Here is a 19,115-nt window from a genome sequence, read left to right as displayed (position 1 = left end):
GAGGTCAGGACCATGACCAGGAACTGTCAAGTCTGCGCTGAGTGCAAACCGCACTTTTATAGACCAGACAGGGCTCACCTGATAAAAGCCACTCGCCCCTTCGAGCGCCTGAGCGTTGATTTTAAAGGGCCTCTCCCCTCCTCCGACCGCAATGTGTACTTCCTCAACATTATTGATGAGTACTCTCGTTTCCCGTTCGCCATCCCCTGCCCGGACATGACCAGTGCCACGGTCATTAAATGTCTGAACGACCTCTTCACCCTGTTCGGTTTCCCCAGCTATACCCATAGCGACCGGGGCTCATCGTTTATGAGCGACGAACTCTGCCAGTACCTGCTCGCTAGGGGTATTGCCACAAGCAGGACCACCAGTTACAACCCCCAGGGGAACGGACAGGTGGAAAGAGAGAATGCGACAGTTTGGAAGGCCGCCCTGCTAGCCTTAAAGTCTAGGGGCCTTCCGACCTCCCGCTGGCAGGATGTGCTCCCCGATGCGCTCCACTCTATTCGGTCACTGCTCTGCACTGCCACTAACGCCACCCCTCATGAGAAAATGTTTGTCTTCCCAAGGAAGTCCACATCGGGGACATCGCTACCGCCATGGCTGACGTCCCCAGGGCCGGTGCTACTGAGAAGACACGTGAGGACCCATAAAGCGGACCCCCTGGTCGAGAGGGTCGACCTCCTCCACGCCAACCCCCAGTATGCTTACATTGCGTACCCGGACGGGCGGGAGAACACAGTCTCCATACGAGACCTCGCACCCTCGGGGGCCCCAGTAACCCACTACCCACTACCACCCCCCCCACGATCCAATATCCAATCCCAGCAGACGGCACGCCTGGGCCCCGCGACCCACTCGACACCCACGAGGACTGCACACCAGTGCCCCAGCCTATGCGGGACTCGACGCCGGAAGCTTCACTACCCCTGCCGTCGCCACGTCGATCACAACGGCAGACAAGGCCTCCGGAGAGACTCCAATACACAAACTTTTAATACACTTCACCCCGCCGGACTCATTTTTAAACAAGGGGTGAATGTGGTAAACCACTGTTATACCTGCCTGTGTGGGTGTTTGTATTCCACTGTGTACATGTCTGTACATGCCTCGGCTGACTCCTCCCACGAGTCCAGGTATAAAGGTGACTGCTCCACAGTCCCTCTGTATTCTGGACTGGTCGACCACTCGAGGCACACCTTCATTCTCTTGTTAATAAAAGCCTGTTAGTTACTCGCTTAACCTCAGTCTTTTGAGTAATTGATAGCGCATCACCTTCCCTCCATCATAAGGTCAGAAGTGGGGATGTTCGCTGATGATTGCACACTGTTCAGCACCATTCGAGACTCGTCAGATGCTGACTCAGTCCGTGTCCATATGCAGCAAGACCTGAACAACATTCAGACTTGGGCTGACAAGTGGCAAGTAACATTCGCACCACACAAGTGCCAGGCAATGACCATCTCCAACAAGCGAGACTCTAACCATCTCCCCTTGACATTCAATGGCATTACCATCGCTGAATCCCCCACTATCAACATCCTGGGGGTTACCATTGATCAGAAACTGAACTGGACCAGCCATATAAATACTGTGGCTACAAGAGCAGGCCAGAGGCTGGGAATTCTGCGGCGAGTGTCTCACCTCCTGACTCCCCAAAGCCTTTCCACCATCTACAAGGCACAAGTCAGGAGTGTGATGGAATACTCTCCACTTGCCTGGATGAGTGCAGCTCCAACAACATTCAAGAAGCTCGACACCATTCAGGATAAAGCAGCCCACTTGATTGGCACTCCATCCACCACCTTCAACATTCACTCCCTCCACCACCGGCGCACTGTGGCTGCAGTGTGTACCATCTACAAGATGCACTGCAGCAACTCGCCAAAACTCCTTCAACAGCACCTTCCAAACCCGGACCTCTACCACTTAGAAGGTCAAGGGCAGCAGACGCATGGGAACATCACCACCTACAAGTTCCCCTCCAAGCCACACACCATCCTGACTTGGACCTGTATCGCCGTTCCTTCACTGTCGCTGGGCCAAAATCCTGGAACTCCCTTCCTAACAGCATTGTGGGTGTACCTACACCATATGGACTGCAGCGGTTCAAGAAGGCGGCTCACCACCATCTTCTCAAGGGCAATTAGGGATGGGCACTAAATGCAGGCCTAGCCAGCGACGCCCACATCCCATCAATGAATAAAAAAGAAGAAAAAAAATCTATTTTCCCTTTCTTTATCAATTTCCTGGTCCTCCTTTGCTGAATTCTAAAATCCTCCTAGTCCTCGGGCTTACTACTCTTTTTGGCAACATTATAAGCCTCTTCCTTTAATCTAATACTACCTTTAATTTCACTTGTTTGCCACAGTTGGACATTTTCCCGTGGTGTTTTTATTCCTTAAGGGAATGTATATTTGTTGCGAATTATGAATTATTTATTTCAATGTTTGCCATTGCTTTTCTACTGTCATATCTTTTAATCTAGTTTCCCAACCTACACTATAACACCTTTCACAACCTCAGGATGTCCCAAAGTGCTTTACAGCCAATGAAGTACAGTCACCGTTGTAATGTAGGAAACACAGCAGTCTATTTGCACACAGCAAACTCCCACAAACAGCAATGTGATAATGACCAGATAATCTGTTTGTGATGTTGATTGAGGGATAAATGTTGGCTAGGACAGCAGGGATCCCTGCTCTTCTTCAAAATAGTGCCACAGGATCTTTTACATCCACCTGAGAGAACAACAGACGTGGTCTTGGTTTAAAGTCTCATCTGAAAGGCTACATATCTGACAGTGCAGCACTCCCTCAGCACTGCACTGGAGTGTCAGCCTACATTTTTGTGCTCAAGTCTCTGGAGAGGGACTTGAACCCACAACCTTCTGACTCAGAGGCGAAGGTGCTGCCAACTGAGCCACTGGTTGACATATTAAACAATGATTGCAGAAAAGCTCTTTATTTACACTTGATTGGGCTCCCAGGCCGCCTGCCTTTTTAGCAGCCTGGAGGAGTCCGTGTTCCATGTTTACATAGAATGTGAGTGGTTGCATTATTTGAAGGTGCTGCTCCTCGATTTTTGGTTGCACTTCAGTCCCACACTTCTGCTCTTTGGTCACCCGGTGCGGAGGGGAGCGGGCAGGTCGGGGGACCTCCTTGTAGGACTGCTCCTGGGCCTGGCCAAAGTGGCCATCAACTGGTCCAGGCAGCGGGCGGTCAAGGGGGTCGTTCGGCCCGACTGCCTGCCTCTCTTCCACGGCCATGTTCGCACCCGGGTGGCCCTGGAGATGGAGCACGCGGTGTCCGCCGGCACGCTCGAAGACTTCCGCGATCGGTGGGCACCGGAGGGACTGGAGTGCATTATCACACACCCCCACCCCACCCCCAGCAACATTTTAATTTAAGTTAAGTTTACTTTAATGTTTTTTTAAGTTACAGTTTATTGGTTCATTTAGAAGTACACTTGATTGGGTGTCTTGACGTGTTCATTCAGGGAAAGGGAAGGAGGTAGGAGCAGGGATGGGTTGGTGTGGATGCTGGAAGAGGCGGTGCGATGATGGGGGGCGTGGTTCGAGCGAGCCCACATGTTGCCGCTTTGGTCCCTGTTAATGCACAAACTGGCGCTGCCTGCCTGCTTCCAGCAGAGACTCTGACAGCAGCCGGCAGAGAAGCAACAGGAGGATTACACGGTGCAACTTGCAGTGCTGTCAGTTTGTGTGTGGGCTGTGGCAGCGCCGAACGGAGGGATGCCGAGCGGGCTGTGGGTGCTGCTCCCCGGGTTGCTCTGCTCCCTGCTGCCGGTGGGCGGCGGCGCGCGGCCAGCCGGGGGCGGCGCGGGTTCCGGGAGCGTCTCGCGGGCCAGGTGCACCTCGCGCTGCCTCACCCTGCACATCGCACACCTGAGCGCGTCCTTCAGGAGCTTGCAGGTAAGAGAGACCCCTGAGACTGGGAGAGGGGAGAGACCCCTGGAGACTGGGAGAGGGGAGAGACCCCTGAGACTGGGAGAGGGGAGAGACTGGGAGAGACCCCTGGAGACTGGGAGAGGGGAGAGACCCCTGAGACTGGGAGAGGGGAGAGACTGGGAGAGACACCTGGAGACTGGGAGAGGGGAGAGACCCCCCTGGAGACTGGGAGAGGGGAGAGACCCCCCTGGAGACTGGGAGAGGGGAGAGACCACCATGTTTATACACTGTATGGATAGATCTGCGTTTATGTGTTCAACCATAAATGTTTTTCGATGCTTTGGCAACATCAGATGTACCTTGTCATTATGCCAATAAAGCGACTTGAATTGAATTGAATTGAGAGGGGACACCCCCCTGGAGACTGGGAGAGGTGAGAGACCACCATGGAGACTGGGAGAGGGGAGAGACCAACCTGGAGACTGGGAGAGGGGAGAGACCAACCTGGAGACTGGGAGAGGGGAGAGACCAACCTGGAGAGGGGAGATCCCCCCCTGGAGACTGGGAGAGGGGAGATCCCAACCTGGAGAGGGGAGATCCCAAATCCCAACCTGGAGAGGGGAGATCCCAAATCCCAACCTGGAGAGGGGAGATCCCAAATCCCCCCCTGGAGACTGGGAGAGGGGAGATCCCCCCCTGGAGACTGGGAGAGGGGAGATCCCCCCCTGGAGATTGGGAGGACCGTAAAGAAGAATACCCTCAGTCAACTAGTCCTGGGATTCTGAAGTAACTACTAACACTACTAACAATAACCAGCCCCAGGACAGTGACAGCGTAACACAAAGAATTCGACCCAACACAATCGTCACTAAGCAAAAGGAAAAATCTCTGTCATATTGGGCAGAAACAACAAAAACCCAAAACAAACTCAATTGCTACTTGGCCCTAAACAGACAATACAACATGGCTGATTACCTGACCATGGTAAAGGATAGCAAACTGAGAAAAACCTTGACAATGTACAGACTTAGTGAACATAGCCTGGCGATCGAAAAAGGTAGACACAGGCAGACCCGGCTACCAAGAGAGGACAGGATATGCTCTCACTGCTGTCAGGGAGTGGTGGAGACAGAGATGCACTTCCTCACAGCTTGTAGAAAATATCAGGGCATAAGGGAGAATTTCTACCCAAAATTCACAAAAATATGCCTGGAATTCAGAAATTTGAATGACGACCAAAAACTCCCATAATGTACCTTGTCATGCCAATAAAGCGAATTGAATTGAATTGAATTGAGAGGGGAGAGACCCCTGGAGACTGGGAGAGGGGAGAGACCCCTGGAGAGGGGAGAGACCCCTGGGAGGGACCCCCCCCCGGAGACTGGGAGGGACCCCCCCCCGGAGACTGGGAGGGACCCCCCCCCGGAGACTGGGAGGGACCCCCCCCGGAGACTGGGAGGGACCCCCCCCCCCGGAGACTGGGAGGGACCCCCCCCCGGAGACTGGGAGGGACCCCCCCCCCCGGAGACTGGGAGGGACCCCCCCCCCCGGAGACTGGGAGGGACCCCCCCCCTGGAGACTGGGAGGGACCCCCCCCCCCCCGGAGACTGGGAGGGACCCCCCCCCTGGAGACTGGGAGGGACGGGACCCCCCCCCGGAGACTGGGAGGGACCCCCCCCCCCCCCGGAGACTGGGAGGGACCCCCCCCCCGGAGACTGGGAGGGACCCCCCCCCCCCGGAGACTGGGAGGGACCCCCCCCCTGGAGACTGGGAGGGACCCCCCCCCCCCGGAGACTGGGAGGGACCCCCCCCGGAGACTGGGAGGGACCCCCCCCGGAGACTGGGAGGGCCCCCCCCCCCCCCGGAGACTGGGAGGGACCCCCCCCCCCCCCGGAGACTGGGAGGGACCCTCCCCCCGGAGACTGGGAGGGACCCCCCCCCGGAGACTGGGAGGGACCCCCCCCCGGAGACTGGGAGGGACCCCCCCCCCGGAGACTGGGAGGGACCCCCCCCCCGGAGACTGGGAGGGACCCCCCCCCCGGAGACTGGGAAGGACCCCCCCCCCCCGGAGACCGGGAGGGACCCCCCCCCCGGAGACCGGGAGGGACCCCCCCCCCGGAGACCGGGAGGGACCCCCCCCCCCCGGAGACCGGGAGGGACCCCCCCCCCGGGAGGGACCCCCCCCCCCCCGGAGACCGGGAGGGACCCCCCCCCCCGGAGACCGGGAGGGACCCCCCCCCCGAGACTGGGAGGCCCCCCCCCCCCGGAGACTGGGAGGGCCCCCCCCCGGAGCCCCCGGAGACTGGGAGGGCCCCCCCCCCCGGAGACTGGGCGGGGCCCCCCCCCCAACCCCCGGAGACTGGGAGGGGCCCCCCCCAACCCCCGGAGACTGGGAGGGCCCCCCCCCCCGGAGACTGGGAGGGCCCCCCCCCCCCGGAGACTGGGAGGGCCCCCCCCCCCCCCGGAGACTGGGAGGGCCCCCCCCCCCCCCGGAGACTGGGAGGGCCCCCCCCCCCCCGGAGACTGGGAGGGGCCCCCCCCCCCGGAGACTGGGAGGGGCCCCCCCGGAGACTGGGAGGGGCCCCCCCGGAGACTGGGAGGGGCCCCCCCCGGAGACTGGGGCTAGGAGAGGGAAGTCCCCCCTGAAACTGGGACAAGGAGAGGGGAGACCCTTCCTGAGACTGCGACAAGGAGAGGGGAGACCCTTCCTGAGACTGCGACCAAGAGAGGGGAGACCTCCACCCCCACTCCCCCTTAACTGGGGCAAGGAGAGGGAAGACCCCCCTCCCTGAAACTGGTACCAGGAGATGGATGACCCTGAAGCTGGGACAGAGAGCAGAAATCCCTGTAAGTGGAGTAGGGACATACCTGAAACTGGGAGAGGGGGGACCCCTGGAAGGGGGAAGAACCCAGAAACTGGGAGAAGGGCAGCAGTGGCTTATGGCCATGCAGCCCGTACAATTGGACAGGGCTCAGAGGACCTGAATGGATGCAGTGTCCGCAACTGACCACCACAGACAACATAGGTCTGTTTAGGCTGGCTGAGCTTTCAACTTAACGTATTCTGTCTCTGCACAACTGGTTTGTGTGGATCTTCCCCCATCATCAGTGATGATATGGATGGTGTTAGGGCCATGGAACCCATGCACTAACGAGGACATTAAGAGGACCCAGGCCCTTAACCGAACCTTTGCACAAGGCCCCCACAAAGCAAACACCACCCCTGGAGAAGGAAGATCCCCTGAAACTGAGAGAATGGAAAGGGAGACCCTTGAAACTGAGAGAATGGAAAGGGAGACCCTTGAAACTGGGATGGGGACAATTATTTTTACCTAGGCAACAGACAGAATCTGAAGTCAGCAAACTGAGAGACTTCCAAATATTAATAACCATTATCTCAAAATCTGACTTTATATTTAATGGTTTTGAAATGTTTTACCTATAATATTGTACAAAGCTGCTTTTCCTAAGAAAGAAGACCAGCTGAAATGTTCAGTTGAGATCTTCAGTGAGAAGTGCCAGAATTCCTAAAATTTCAGATGATGGTACCCCATATTTGTAGCAACCTGCATAGCTTTTAGTTTTAATGACCTTCCCAATTATTGTTGTGCAGCTAATGTACCTCTTTTGAAATCTAGTCGTCTATTTAAAAGTAATATAAAGATGAAAGTTTTTCATAGCCTATTCATACTTCAGCACCTGTTTGATTTCCAACAGCTGTTGATGTTCAAAAAGTGCGTTAAACAAATTTGTGAAAGGCAGTACAGTGCAGAAAGTGAGGATTGGAGCTCCCCTCGTCACAGGACTTGCACCTCTAGTACTTTTCCCTTCGATTCCAAGAGAGAGAGTGTGTGTGTATGCGCGTGCGCGTGCTGCGCGTGTGTTCGTGTGTTCACTGATTGTATACTAATGTACTAGCCACATTGCACACAGCACGGTCCCACAAACAGGAATATGATAAATGACCAGTTAATCTGTTTAGGCAGTATTGGTTGAGGGATGAATGTTGGCCAGGACACCGGAAGAACTTACTGATCTTCTTTAAATAGTGCTACAGGATCTTTCATGCCCACCTGAGCATTCAAATGGGTCCTCGGTTTCATATTTCACGTAAAAGGCATCACCTCTGACAATGCAATAATCAGTACTGAAGCACTCCCTCAGTACTACTCTTAGGTGTTAGCCTAGATTATGTTCCTAAATCCTGGAATGGGGTTTGAATTTGCAACTTTCTGACAGAGGTGAGAGTGCAAGGGGCCCTGAGGAAGAGGTGGGTCAGGGGGCAGATTCTCAACCCATCTGCTCCAATGGGACACCCCTCTCATAGTGTTGCCAGATCTTGTTCCCAGACACCAGGACCCTCCTTCCAGTGCTCCCAGATGGCAGACCCCTCCCAGTGCTCCAACACCCTGCTTTCCCCCCACTACTTCCAGATCTTGGGACACCTGCTTCTCAGTCCTCCCACATAAAAGATCACCACCTCATCTTTCTCCCCCCCCCCCCCCCCCCCCCTCCCATTCTGGCACAGCCCAGGACTGCAACTGTCCATTTATAGTACTGACAAATTCTGGAATCCCTTCCTGTGCCCCAGAACCAGGACTATCCTGTAAGTGCTCTGAGACTAGAGCCCTCCTCCGAATGCTTCCAGACACCAAGTGCCCTCTCCTAGTGTTCCAGACTTTGAGACCTCTCGAAGCACCGTCATATCCAGAACATCCATTCCAAACCCTAGGATCACGCCTGTGATTCCATTCCCCAGGATCCCCAACCCTAGAACTGCCAGATCCTGATAACCCCCATTCATGCACACTGAAGAACCCCATCCCGAGTTCTGACACATTCCAAGCACCCCGACACCTCTGCAAATTCTGTACTCTGTGCCATCCCAGGACTGCCACACCTAGGGATCCACGATCTTACCTCCACACCCACCCCCCGCTACTTCTAAATGCCACAAAGTAATCTCTGATCTGCTACTTGTTGTCTACCATCTTCCTGTGTATCTTGAGCTTTAAAAAAGATAACCGATAAAATGAAAGGGTCAATTCAGCGCTGTCGTGCTTAAGCAGGGAGTGGTGCTCACAGAGAGCGCATTGCAGGCACAGAGTGTGTGATTTTACACCCATTAATTTTAATGAGTAGAAAGGTATGGGCTGTGTATCTGCAATATGTTCCCGGGGAGCGTGGAATTAACCCTTGAAGGAACATATAATAATCAAGGCCACTGACATCACTTTCATGGAAAACTCAACAGAATCATGCAATTTAATCCCCAAAATACTGTTAAAAATCTCAGAATAGCATGCAATAAAAACAAAATTTGACTTATTCTGTTACCATAAACCAGTGGCCCTAATAAGGCATAACACCCTTATAGCATGTCCTTTGATTCACCAGAAGCAACTCCATATATATACAATTGCTTTGTGTGTCCATTTTTTGGCTAGTGGAGTTGCCAAGGTGGGCAATAATGGACAGCTTCCATGGACAGTTAACTGTATAGTAGAGAGAATTATAATTGTTTATGTGACTATGTTCTTGTTCAGGAGATTAATTTTCAACTTGCCTGAGCCCCTTATGTTGCCATAGTTGCTGTTGAACCGTGGCTTCTTAATTAAAATTGCTTTTTAAGCATTTCCCCAAATGCCTGGGAATCCAGAATGTGGATAATTGGTAATGTTTTAAAATATTATGGACCATAGTACCCTCTGTCAATTTGTACTGAAAAATTGGCACGCGTACGGGAATAATATCACTAGAATGTGGTATTGTACTGTTCCTCTGTTTGCACTACTAGCAGTGCTCTGAAATAGTTTCATAGAAATTAACAAGAAAAAACATCTTTTGCTTGTTAAGGGCTCGTCAGGACAGAGAAACCTGTGCAGAATTATGCATGGGGGAGGAAGGATAAAAACAAAAGTGGGGACTGAACTCAAGGTCAGGTTTAAAAAAAGTCTCTTTCATCTTTCTCCGAGAAAAAAGATTCGCTGAAGTGCAATGACATTGATCTAGATTTTTTTGGTGGGATGGGGGGAGATTGTTTGTTTGAGTATAATAAAGCAAGAGCTTTTTGTTAAATTTCCCAGTTTATAATTTACTGCATGTTAGATTGAATACACGCGGGACATGTTGCGTTAGTCTAGCAATGCATCACAAGTATCATTTGAAGCACAGTTTAAATACTACTCTCCAGTGTGTGTCCTTGTGCCATTATAGATTTTACAAATCTGTAATGGAGCATGGAGCTTTTCATGCCAAGAGTGCATATCTGGAACTTGGGCAGGGAGGTTAGTGGGCCCCACAGGATTTTCTGTCCATTAATTTTAATTTTGCAGGGCCCGTTGATCTCCATAACTCGATTCTTGATAGGTTCTCCCGATGAACAAAATACTATGCCGGGAGCAAGAATTTATAAAATCTACCCTTGCATCTCTAGAATCTGGTGCATAATATTGATTACTTCATTTTCATTTTAGAAGGGTGGGAGAAGGCTTGCGTGGAGCATAAACACTGGTATGGACCTGGTGTGCGGAATGGCCTGTTGCTGTGCTGGCAATACTATGCAATAAACTGACTATAAAAAGTTCAAACCAGCAATATGATCCTACAGAACAGAAATGACAATAGTGGTTTGTTTCTGAAACCTGTGTCTGTGTAGGCAGAGCAACTACATATCCTAGATATGAATGCAGATGAACACATTTGTGTTTTTACAAGTGTCAACTGTTGTTTTGCTGTACCTTGTTGATTTAACTGTTTGTGACAGGTGTACATATATGTCATTCACTATAGCATGATCTGTGAGCATAAAATAGAATTGTCTTGTTTAATTAAAAAAAAACTCCAATTACCATTCTTAATAATCTGAAGGCCCAATTTTAACACGGAGCAGGAATCGGGTGGTGAGGCCGAGGTGAGCACCACACGCCACTGATCCCAGCAGTGTGATTGCCCAGGTCTCCGCTACAGCCCCCCCCCCCCCCCCCCCCAAGTCAGTTGCCCTCCCGAAAAAGGCAGGATGAGGCAGCTAGCCGGCAGGTGGGAGTGGAGTGGCAGGAAGCCACGGGCCAGGACCAAAGGAACGGTCGCCGGTACTCCATTAAGTCGTGGGAAGTAGGTTTTGGGAGTGTTTCCCATCAAAGAAGGGGTGAGCCCGGGGCAGGGCACGCCTAAACTACTCTTGTGGGTCTCTGAGGTGCACTTTTGCTCCTACGGAACCCACAAGGAAAGTAAAAAAGAAATGTACCCGTTTGGGCCTCTTCTGGCCCCGGCTTCTGCTCCTGCTAACTTCACCTAGCGGGAAAGCCACAATGGCTTTCTTGCTCAGGGCACTAGTTAAAATAGCAGTCCGGACCCATCAACAGATCCCATTCTGTATAAATAAAGAAGGACCCTACCGGCTTCACTTGGGTGTCCTTGGGGCCTGCTCAGAAGAACAGGTTAAAATAGGAGAAAGAGGGAGCAAAACGGTATGTTGACAGATAAGTCTCTCGGACAATTTTAACTGGCCACCCACCAGTTTCCACTGGGCGGGCAGGGTTAAAATCACGCCTTTAATTTCAGATTGAGTTATCTATCCAAGAAAGTAATCTCTCTTGTTTTTACTAAATCTTTAGTACATGATTTTGTGAGTAAATCCAGATTTTCACATTCTTCTTTCAGCAATTACACACAATTGCATGGTCCACGCCAAACATTTATAATGGTTAAGTGGCTATTCAACTGCGTCAGAAATGTTAAAAGATTCTGATTACATGCAAGCTATGATTGGCAGTTTTGTCTGTCGTACTCATTATAGAAATTGTATTGCCCCCACCCCCCAAAAAATCTCAATCATGAAAATGCCCCATTTTGTTTGTCGATCATAAAAAATCCACAAGAAAAGAGCACTAAACTCCTTTTCAAAGAAAGAGGATAGTATGAGCCTATTACGATAGCAAAATACTGCGGATGTTGGAAATCCGAAATAACAACAGAAAATGCTGGAAAAACTCAGCAGGTCAGGCAACATCCGTGGACAGAAATTTGAGTTGACGTTTCGGGTCGAACCCTTCTTCAAAACTGGAAAGAAAAGATAGATCGGAGGCAGGGCTGCGATCGGACAAAAGAATAAAAGAAACAAAAGAAGTAAAAAAGAGACAATAAAAGGTATTAGAAGCTAGACGAGATGGTAATAGGCTAAGATTAGGTGTAAAGTGTACTGGCAGGGCAAGAGATAGCTGCTAGGTGTGAGAGGGAAACAAAAGGAAAGGGGGGGGGAAAGGAGTGGAAAAATTACAAGAAAAAATGAAATAGGGGCTGAGGTTATGATCTGAAATGGTTGAACTCGATATTGAGTCCGGAAGGCTGCAGAGTGCCTAATCGGAAGATGAGGTGCTGTTCCTCGAGTTTACGTTGAGCTTCTGTGGAACACTACAAGAGGCCAAGGACGGTGAGGTCCGAGTGGGAATGGAGCGGTGAATTAAAATGACAGGCGACCGGAAGCTCGGGGTCCCCCTTACGGACTGAACGGAGGTGTTCCGCAAAGCGGTCACCCAATCTGCGTTTGGTCTCCCCAATGTAGAGGAGACCGCATTGTGAGCAGCGAATACAGTATACTAGATTGCGAGAAGTACAAGTAAATCGCTGTTTCACCTGGAAGGGGTGTTTGGGGCCCTGGACAGTGGGAAGGGGGGAGGTATAGGGGCAGGTGTTACATCTCCTCCGCTTGCACGGGAAGGTGCCAGGCGAAGGGGAAGGGCTGTTTGGGGTGATAGAGGAGCAGACTAGGGTGTCTCGGAGGGAGCGGTCCCTGCGGAATGCTGAAAGGGGAGGGGAGGGGAAGATACGTTTGGTGGTGGGATCACATTGGAGGTAGCGGAAATGGCAGAGGATGATCCGTTGAATGTGGAGGCTGGTGGGGTGAAAGGTGAGCAGGGGAACCCTATCGTGGTTCCGGGAGGGAGGGGCAGGGGTGAGGGCAGAAGTGCGGGAGATTGACACTGCCCTCGACCGTGTCAGTTCTATCACGGTAGAGGGGAATCCTCAGTTGCGGAAAAAGGAAGATATGTCTGAAGCACTGGTGTGGAAGGTGGCATCATCGGAGCAAATACGGCGGAGACTGAGAAACTGGGAGAATGGAATAGAGTCCTTGCAGGAAGCGGGGTGGGAGGAAGTGTAGTCCAGGTAGTTGTGGGAGTCAGTGGGCTTGTAGTGAATATTGGTCGATAACCTCTCCCCAGAGATGGAGACGGAGAAGTCAAGGAAGGGAAGGGAAGAGTCAAAAATGGACCATGTGAAGGTGAGGGAAGGGTGGAAATTGGAGGCAAAGTGAATGAAATTGTCAAGTTCGGGACGAGAGCAGGAAACGGCACCGATACAGTCATCAATGTATCGGAAGAAGAGGTGAGGGAGGGGACCCGAGTAAGACTGGAACAAAGATTGTTCCACATAGCCCATGAAAAGGCAGGCATAGCTAGGACCCATGCGGGTACCCGTGGCAACACCTTTGATTTGGAGGAAATGAGTGGAGTTAAAGGAGTTGTTCAATGTGAGAACAAGTTCAGCCAGGCGGAGGAGGGTGGTGGTGGATGGGGACTGGTCGGGCCTCTGTTCAAGGAAGAAGCGGAGTGCCCTCAGGCCATCTGGGTGGGGGATGGAGGTATAGAGGGATTGTACGTCCATGGTGAAAAGGAAGCGGTTGGGGCCAGGAAACTGGAAACTGTTAAAGTGGCGGAGGGCGTCCGAAGAGTCGCGGATGTAGGTGGGAAGAGACTGGACAAGGGGAGAAAAGATAGAGTCAAGATAGGAAGAGATAAGTTCCGTGGGGCAAGAACAGGCTGAAACGATGGGTCTACCAGTGCAGTCCTGTTTGTGGATCTTGGGAAAGAGGTAGAAGCGGGCTGTGCGGGGTTGGGGAACTATGAGGTTGGTGGCAGCGGGGGGAAGATCTCCAGAGGAGATGAGGTCAGTGACAGTCTTGGAAACGGTGGTTTGATGTTCGGTAGTGGGGTCATGGTCCAGGTGGAGGTAGGAGGAGGTGTCGGAGAGTTGGCGTTCAGCTTCCGCTAGGTAGAGGTCAGTGCGCCAAACAACAACAGCACCACCCTTGTTAGCGGGTTTATGACAATGTCAGGGTTGGATCTAAGAGAATGGATTGCTGCAAGTTCATAGGGAGGTAGGTTGGAGTGAGTGAGGGGAACAGAGAAATGGAGACGGCTGATGTCTCGGCGGCAGTTAGCGATGAAAAGATCTAGAGAGGGTAAGAGGCCACCGGGGAGGGGTCCAGGTAGAACGGGAATTCTGCAAGTGGGAGAAAGGGTCAGTTGTGCGGGGGGAAGACTCCTGGCCAGAGAAGTGGGCACGGAGATGAAGGCGGCGGAAAAAGAGCTCAACATCGTGCCGAACTCGAAATTAATTGAGGTGGGGGCGTAAGGAGATGAAGCTCAGGCCTTTGCTGCGGACTGATCGTTCCGGGTCAGAGAGTGGAAGATCAGAGGGGATAGTGAAAACGCGGCAGGGGGTGAGATTGGGAGAAGGGGGGTCAGAGGAAAGTGAAGGGGAAGAAGGTTCCGGAGGGGCGTTGGTGTCCAAGAGTTGATGAAGCTTGCGATCCTTGACATCGGAAAGGAAGAAGAAAAAGTTTTTTGTTGAAGCGTCGGATGATTCGAAGGATGAAATGGAACTGTGGACCCGGACAGCTTTGAGATAGAGTGCGCCGGTGTTGCTGAAGAGAGAAGTCGAGAGTGTTCATGTGGCGCCGCATGGCGTTGAGCGTGGATCTCAGGATGCGGCGAGAGCAGTAGTTCGAGGAACGATGAATATCTTGGAGATATTTGTAATCCTGGGTGGATCCGAAGCACGAAGGGTGGAAGTTTAGTTGGAATCCACATGGAATAAGTTGGAACCGGAGACAGTTGCTGAGGAAAATGATGTGGCTGTGAAACCGCTTTGCGGAACACCTCCGTTCAGTCCGTAAGGGTGACCCCGAGCTTCCGGTCGCCTGTCATTTTAATTCACCGCTCCATTCCCACTCGGACCTCACCGTCCTTGGCCTCTTGTCTTGTTCCACGGAAGCTCAACGTAAACTCGAGGAACAGCACCTCATCTTCCGATTAGGCACTCTGCAGTCTTCCGGACTCAATATCGAGTTCAACAGTTTCAGATCATAACCTCGGCCCCTATTTCATTTTTTCTTGTAATTTTTCCACTCCTTTTCCCCCCCCCCCCCTTTCCTTTTGTTTCTCTCTCACACCTGGCAGCTATCTCTTGCCCTGCCAGTACACTTTACACCTAATCTCAGCCTATTACCATCTCGTCTAGCTTCTAATACCTTTTATTGTCTCTTTTTTACTTCTTTTGTTTCTTTTATTCTTTTGTCCGACCGCAGCCCTGCCTCCGATCTATCTTTTCTTTCCAGTTTTGAAGAAGGGTTCGACCCGAAACGTCAACTCAAATTTCTGTCCACGGATGTTGCCTGACCTGCTGAGTTTTTCCAGCATTTTCTGTTGTTATTTAGTATGAACCTATGTTGCTTCCAAACCAGTGACTCACTGACGCACTGCAATATGAACTGCATAGAAATAAATTGATTGCTTGGAGTTGTACCTTTTTTAAAAAGCAGTGTTTCTAATTAACAATGCATATTTATACAGATGTTAATACTCTAATACCACCTTATTCTTGTATTTGATGACATAGTTTAAATGAAAACCTTAGTTAAAAATACTTAGAACTATATTGCAGAATATTGTATTGCAGCAGATGTTAAATTTGGTCAGTTGTGTTCCAGGAGCTGAGACTACCAGAGTACACATTTACATCCCCTCTGCCCCCTTCTCTGCTAGCCCTAGCCTCTTCAGGTTCAGCATGAGAGGGGGAAATAGATAACATTTTCCTTGGGGGAGATGCAATCTTGTTACAACATCAAGCATTGTGAGGTTTAGATACACAGTCACACCCGTTTATTTGCAACTCGTTTAATTGAAATTCCCATTTTAAGACAACCATTTCCAAAGTCCCATTTTTACTCCTGTATTTCCAATTGTGAAAAGTTAGTTTTATTGCAGTTTAATTTATTTCAATTCCCGCTTATATGCAAGTGTGGCATGCAGAAATCGCGCTTTAATGAGACTTGTCACCTTTGAACCTCAGACTTTCACCTCTTAATCTGATTGGGTTTGGTGGTTAGTGTGCCTAAGAACTGGTTTGAACTGATTTCCACCTGTTTTAGTGTTGTGTGTCGGAGGGAAGAATGGAAGTTGGATTTCCAGATGAGATCACAACTTCCTCTGAGTTGTATTCTCTTTTGGCTGTGTTGTTCAACATTCTGCTGGCTTTTTTGATTGCTGCTGTGTAGTGGTTGGACATTTTGACCACTGAGTCTACTAAGATTCCTAGATCCTTTTTCAGCTTCCTTGTTAGTTATTTCAAGACCATTCATGGAGTATGCATGTCCCCCATTTTTTCCTTCTAATGTGTAGTACTTTATATTTGTCTGTATTAAATGTCATCTGCCATTGTCTGGCTGGCTTATATATTTAGACCAGTTTATTCAGTAATTTCTGAGCTGCCTCCCCCAATTTCACTGCTCCTCCTAGTTTGGTATCATCTTCAAATTTAACCAATTTGCATTGGGTTTCTGAGTCCAAATTTTATGTAAATTAGAAACAGCAATTGTCCTAAAACTGATCTGTGGGGCGCCTCACTCGGTACTCCTCCCCCCAGCACAATTTAACTCCTCTAACAAGTACTCATTGTTTTCTACCCTTCAGCCAATTTTTTTTATCCAAACCATACCTTGAATTCCAATAGCTTTGAGCTTAACTGATAGTCTTTGGCATGAAACGTTGTCAAATTCCTTCTTCTCTTGGCCTGTTGCATCCTCGAAGAAGTCAAGGAGGTTGGCCAGGCAGGATTATCTTCGGAATTCATGTTGACTGCTGTTCATGTACAGATGATGATCAGATTTACACCTGATAATTGATGGCATTATTTTACATGGGATTGAAGTAAGACTATTTGATCTGTAGTTCACTGCATCTAATTTTCCCTTTTTGAATATGGGCACCACATTGACCTCTTTCTAATTTATTGGTACCTCACCGTGTCGAATGACTCCCTTAGAATGATTGTCAATGCCTCACAAATCTTCCCAATTGATTCCCTTTAGCATGCTGGGATAAATATTGTCTATCCCTGACGATTTATTGTTTTTGAGCCTTTTTAACATGCCTAGGACTTCTATCTCAGGAGAAATATGGCAGTGGATTGGTTTGATTTAGTGTGGTGCTGAGCATTAAAAACCAGATGCTTTCTGCATTATATATTGGCGTTGGTAATTCTATATAGTGCAAGCAACAAGAGGTTTAGTCCACTGGAATTCTGTGCAGTGAAGGAATGGGGAAGTAGTTTGGTCCCTTGGGACTCCACATTTAGATTAGCTTTGTGTTTATGTAGAGTGAGTATTACAGTCAGAGAGGCAAAATGTCCAATCCAATCACTCAGCAATGCACTATTTATATGTTGGATCATAGGTTTTGCATTTGGGGTGCATGTAGATGCACATTGTTTGTGAGGGGGTCCCCAGGTCTCTGAGACCATTGAATTTCTGTTTATCCGGGACTAGGCACATCAGGTTCCATGAACGCACAAGTGTCTCAAGAATTCCATATTCAAGATTTTTTTGTATTTGTTGACTTTCTCCCACTTCCTGCATTGATTAAAATAAAAACAGAAAATGCTGGAAATACTCAGCAGGTCAGGCAGCATCTTTGGATAGAAAAACAGAGTTAACGTTTCCGGTCGATGACCTTACATCTCTAACTTTTTCCAACTCTGATGAAACAGGTTTTAAGCAAGTACAGAGGCAGGGAAAGGGGGGAGGGGAGGAAAGAACAAAAGGGAAGGTCTGGGATAGGGTGGAAGGCAGGAGAGATTAAATGACAAAAGGGATGATGGTGCAAGGCAAAAGTGGGTGGTGATGGGACAAGTAAAGAAACAAAAGCTGGGTCTAGAGATGTAAATGGCACCAGCAGAATCCTTACTAACAGCTACTGTCTGGGGAAAAAATGGGAGCAGTGGTTCTGATCTGAAATTGTTGAACTCAATGTTGAGTTCTGCATTGATGGTATGGTTTTCATTTGGTTAACTGTCTTTCAGAAGTTAGGAAAATTGGTATCTGTGAATATGTTAATATTTGCAATGACCTACAAGTGTGTTGATATTTGCAAGGAGGTTCCCACGCAGAAAAATATGAAAACCACTCTGTTAGACTTACTTTGTATTAAAATTATAGGATACAGCAATGTTATTGTGCGTTGAATTCAATATTATGTGTTCCAATAAACATGCTCGTCTGAACTTGATATAGGAACATCCCAGCCTATAAAAGTCTTTTGAGCCCACTTATAAAACTCACTGAAGAAAATCTAGAATATCTCACTTCTCCTTGTTCACTCCTCTTACTTTAAAGAAATGTTGATTCTGATTTCACCTCCCCTCTGCACACTCTGGCAATCGCAAGATTTCTGCCTTTTAGCACAGTGTGTGTTGTGTCGGTACCTTTCTACCTAGACACAATTTAGGACTCAGAACTCAGATTCAAACATGAAGTGCTTTATTGGAAGGAAAGGAAGTTCTGGCAAGTTCCGAACAAAGAGAGCTAAACTTAACAGAGAACACCCAACCATTTATCTCCTGTGACAGCGCCACCACAGGTGGGAGGAGAACACACAATACATAACATTTCCTCCCCTCTTAAATGGAAGGTCCACAGTATTCCTCAACAGGTAAGTTACTTTCAATGCACTCAATGAACCTAGGGTAGAGGTAGACTGCCTCAACCCCTGACTTTACCCTGGGGTTTATTCTGCCCCAGTCTTGTGGGTAAGTCGCTAAGCCTACAGATCCAAGCGTCTTGGAGGCCGCCGCTCTCTGACAGGATACCGGCGGTCATCGCTGGCTTCCACAGCAGTAGGCATTGACACAGGCCTGGATGGAGAAGGTGCCTGTGTCAGTCGAAAGTCAGGAGTTTGCACAGGTGGAGCAGTCTCTTTGACTTCCCGTGTTGGAGAAGAGCACTGTGGCAAAGGATGCTGGTTTGCGGTATCATCCGGAAACAGTTCAGGCCAACCAGCCGTTGGAGCCTCTGTGGCTGTCTCTGCTCCTAGCAACAGTTGATCTGTGTGTCTTCTCCAGACGACGTCCTCAGCAGTCTCAACCGTGTAAG

General features: G+C 49.9%; 1 protein-coding gene across 1 annotated transcript in view; it reads left to right on the top strand.

Annotated features, from left to right (window-relative positions):
• The first annotated feature begins 3,568 nt into the window (after nucleotides 1-3,568).
• The window catches only part of anos1b (anosmin 1b), a 215,907-nt gene continuing 200,360 nt past the window's right edge, over nucleotides 3,569-19,115 (top strand). Inside the window, exon 1 of the mRNA XM_085990034.1 lies at nucleotides 3,569-3,931. Within this exon, the coding sequence (XP_085846160.1) occupies nucleotides 3,752-3,931 (180 nt within the window). The 5' untranslated portion in view covers nucleotides 3,569-3,751. The remainder of the gene's footprint in view (nucleotides 3,932-19,115) is intronic.

The sequence above is a fragment of the Somniosus microcephalus genome, chromosome 6, assembly GCF_052327205.1.
Source record: "Somniosus microcephalus isolate GS21.2 chromosome 6, FLI_Smic_1.0, whole genome shotgun sequence".
NCBI classification, from domain to species: Eukaryota; Metazoa; Chordata; class Chondrichthyes; order Squaliformes; family Somniosidae; genus Somniosus; species Somniosus microcephalus.
Note: the sequence above shows the minus strand (reverse complement) of the source record. Positions and strands in the feature narration are given on the sequence as shown.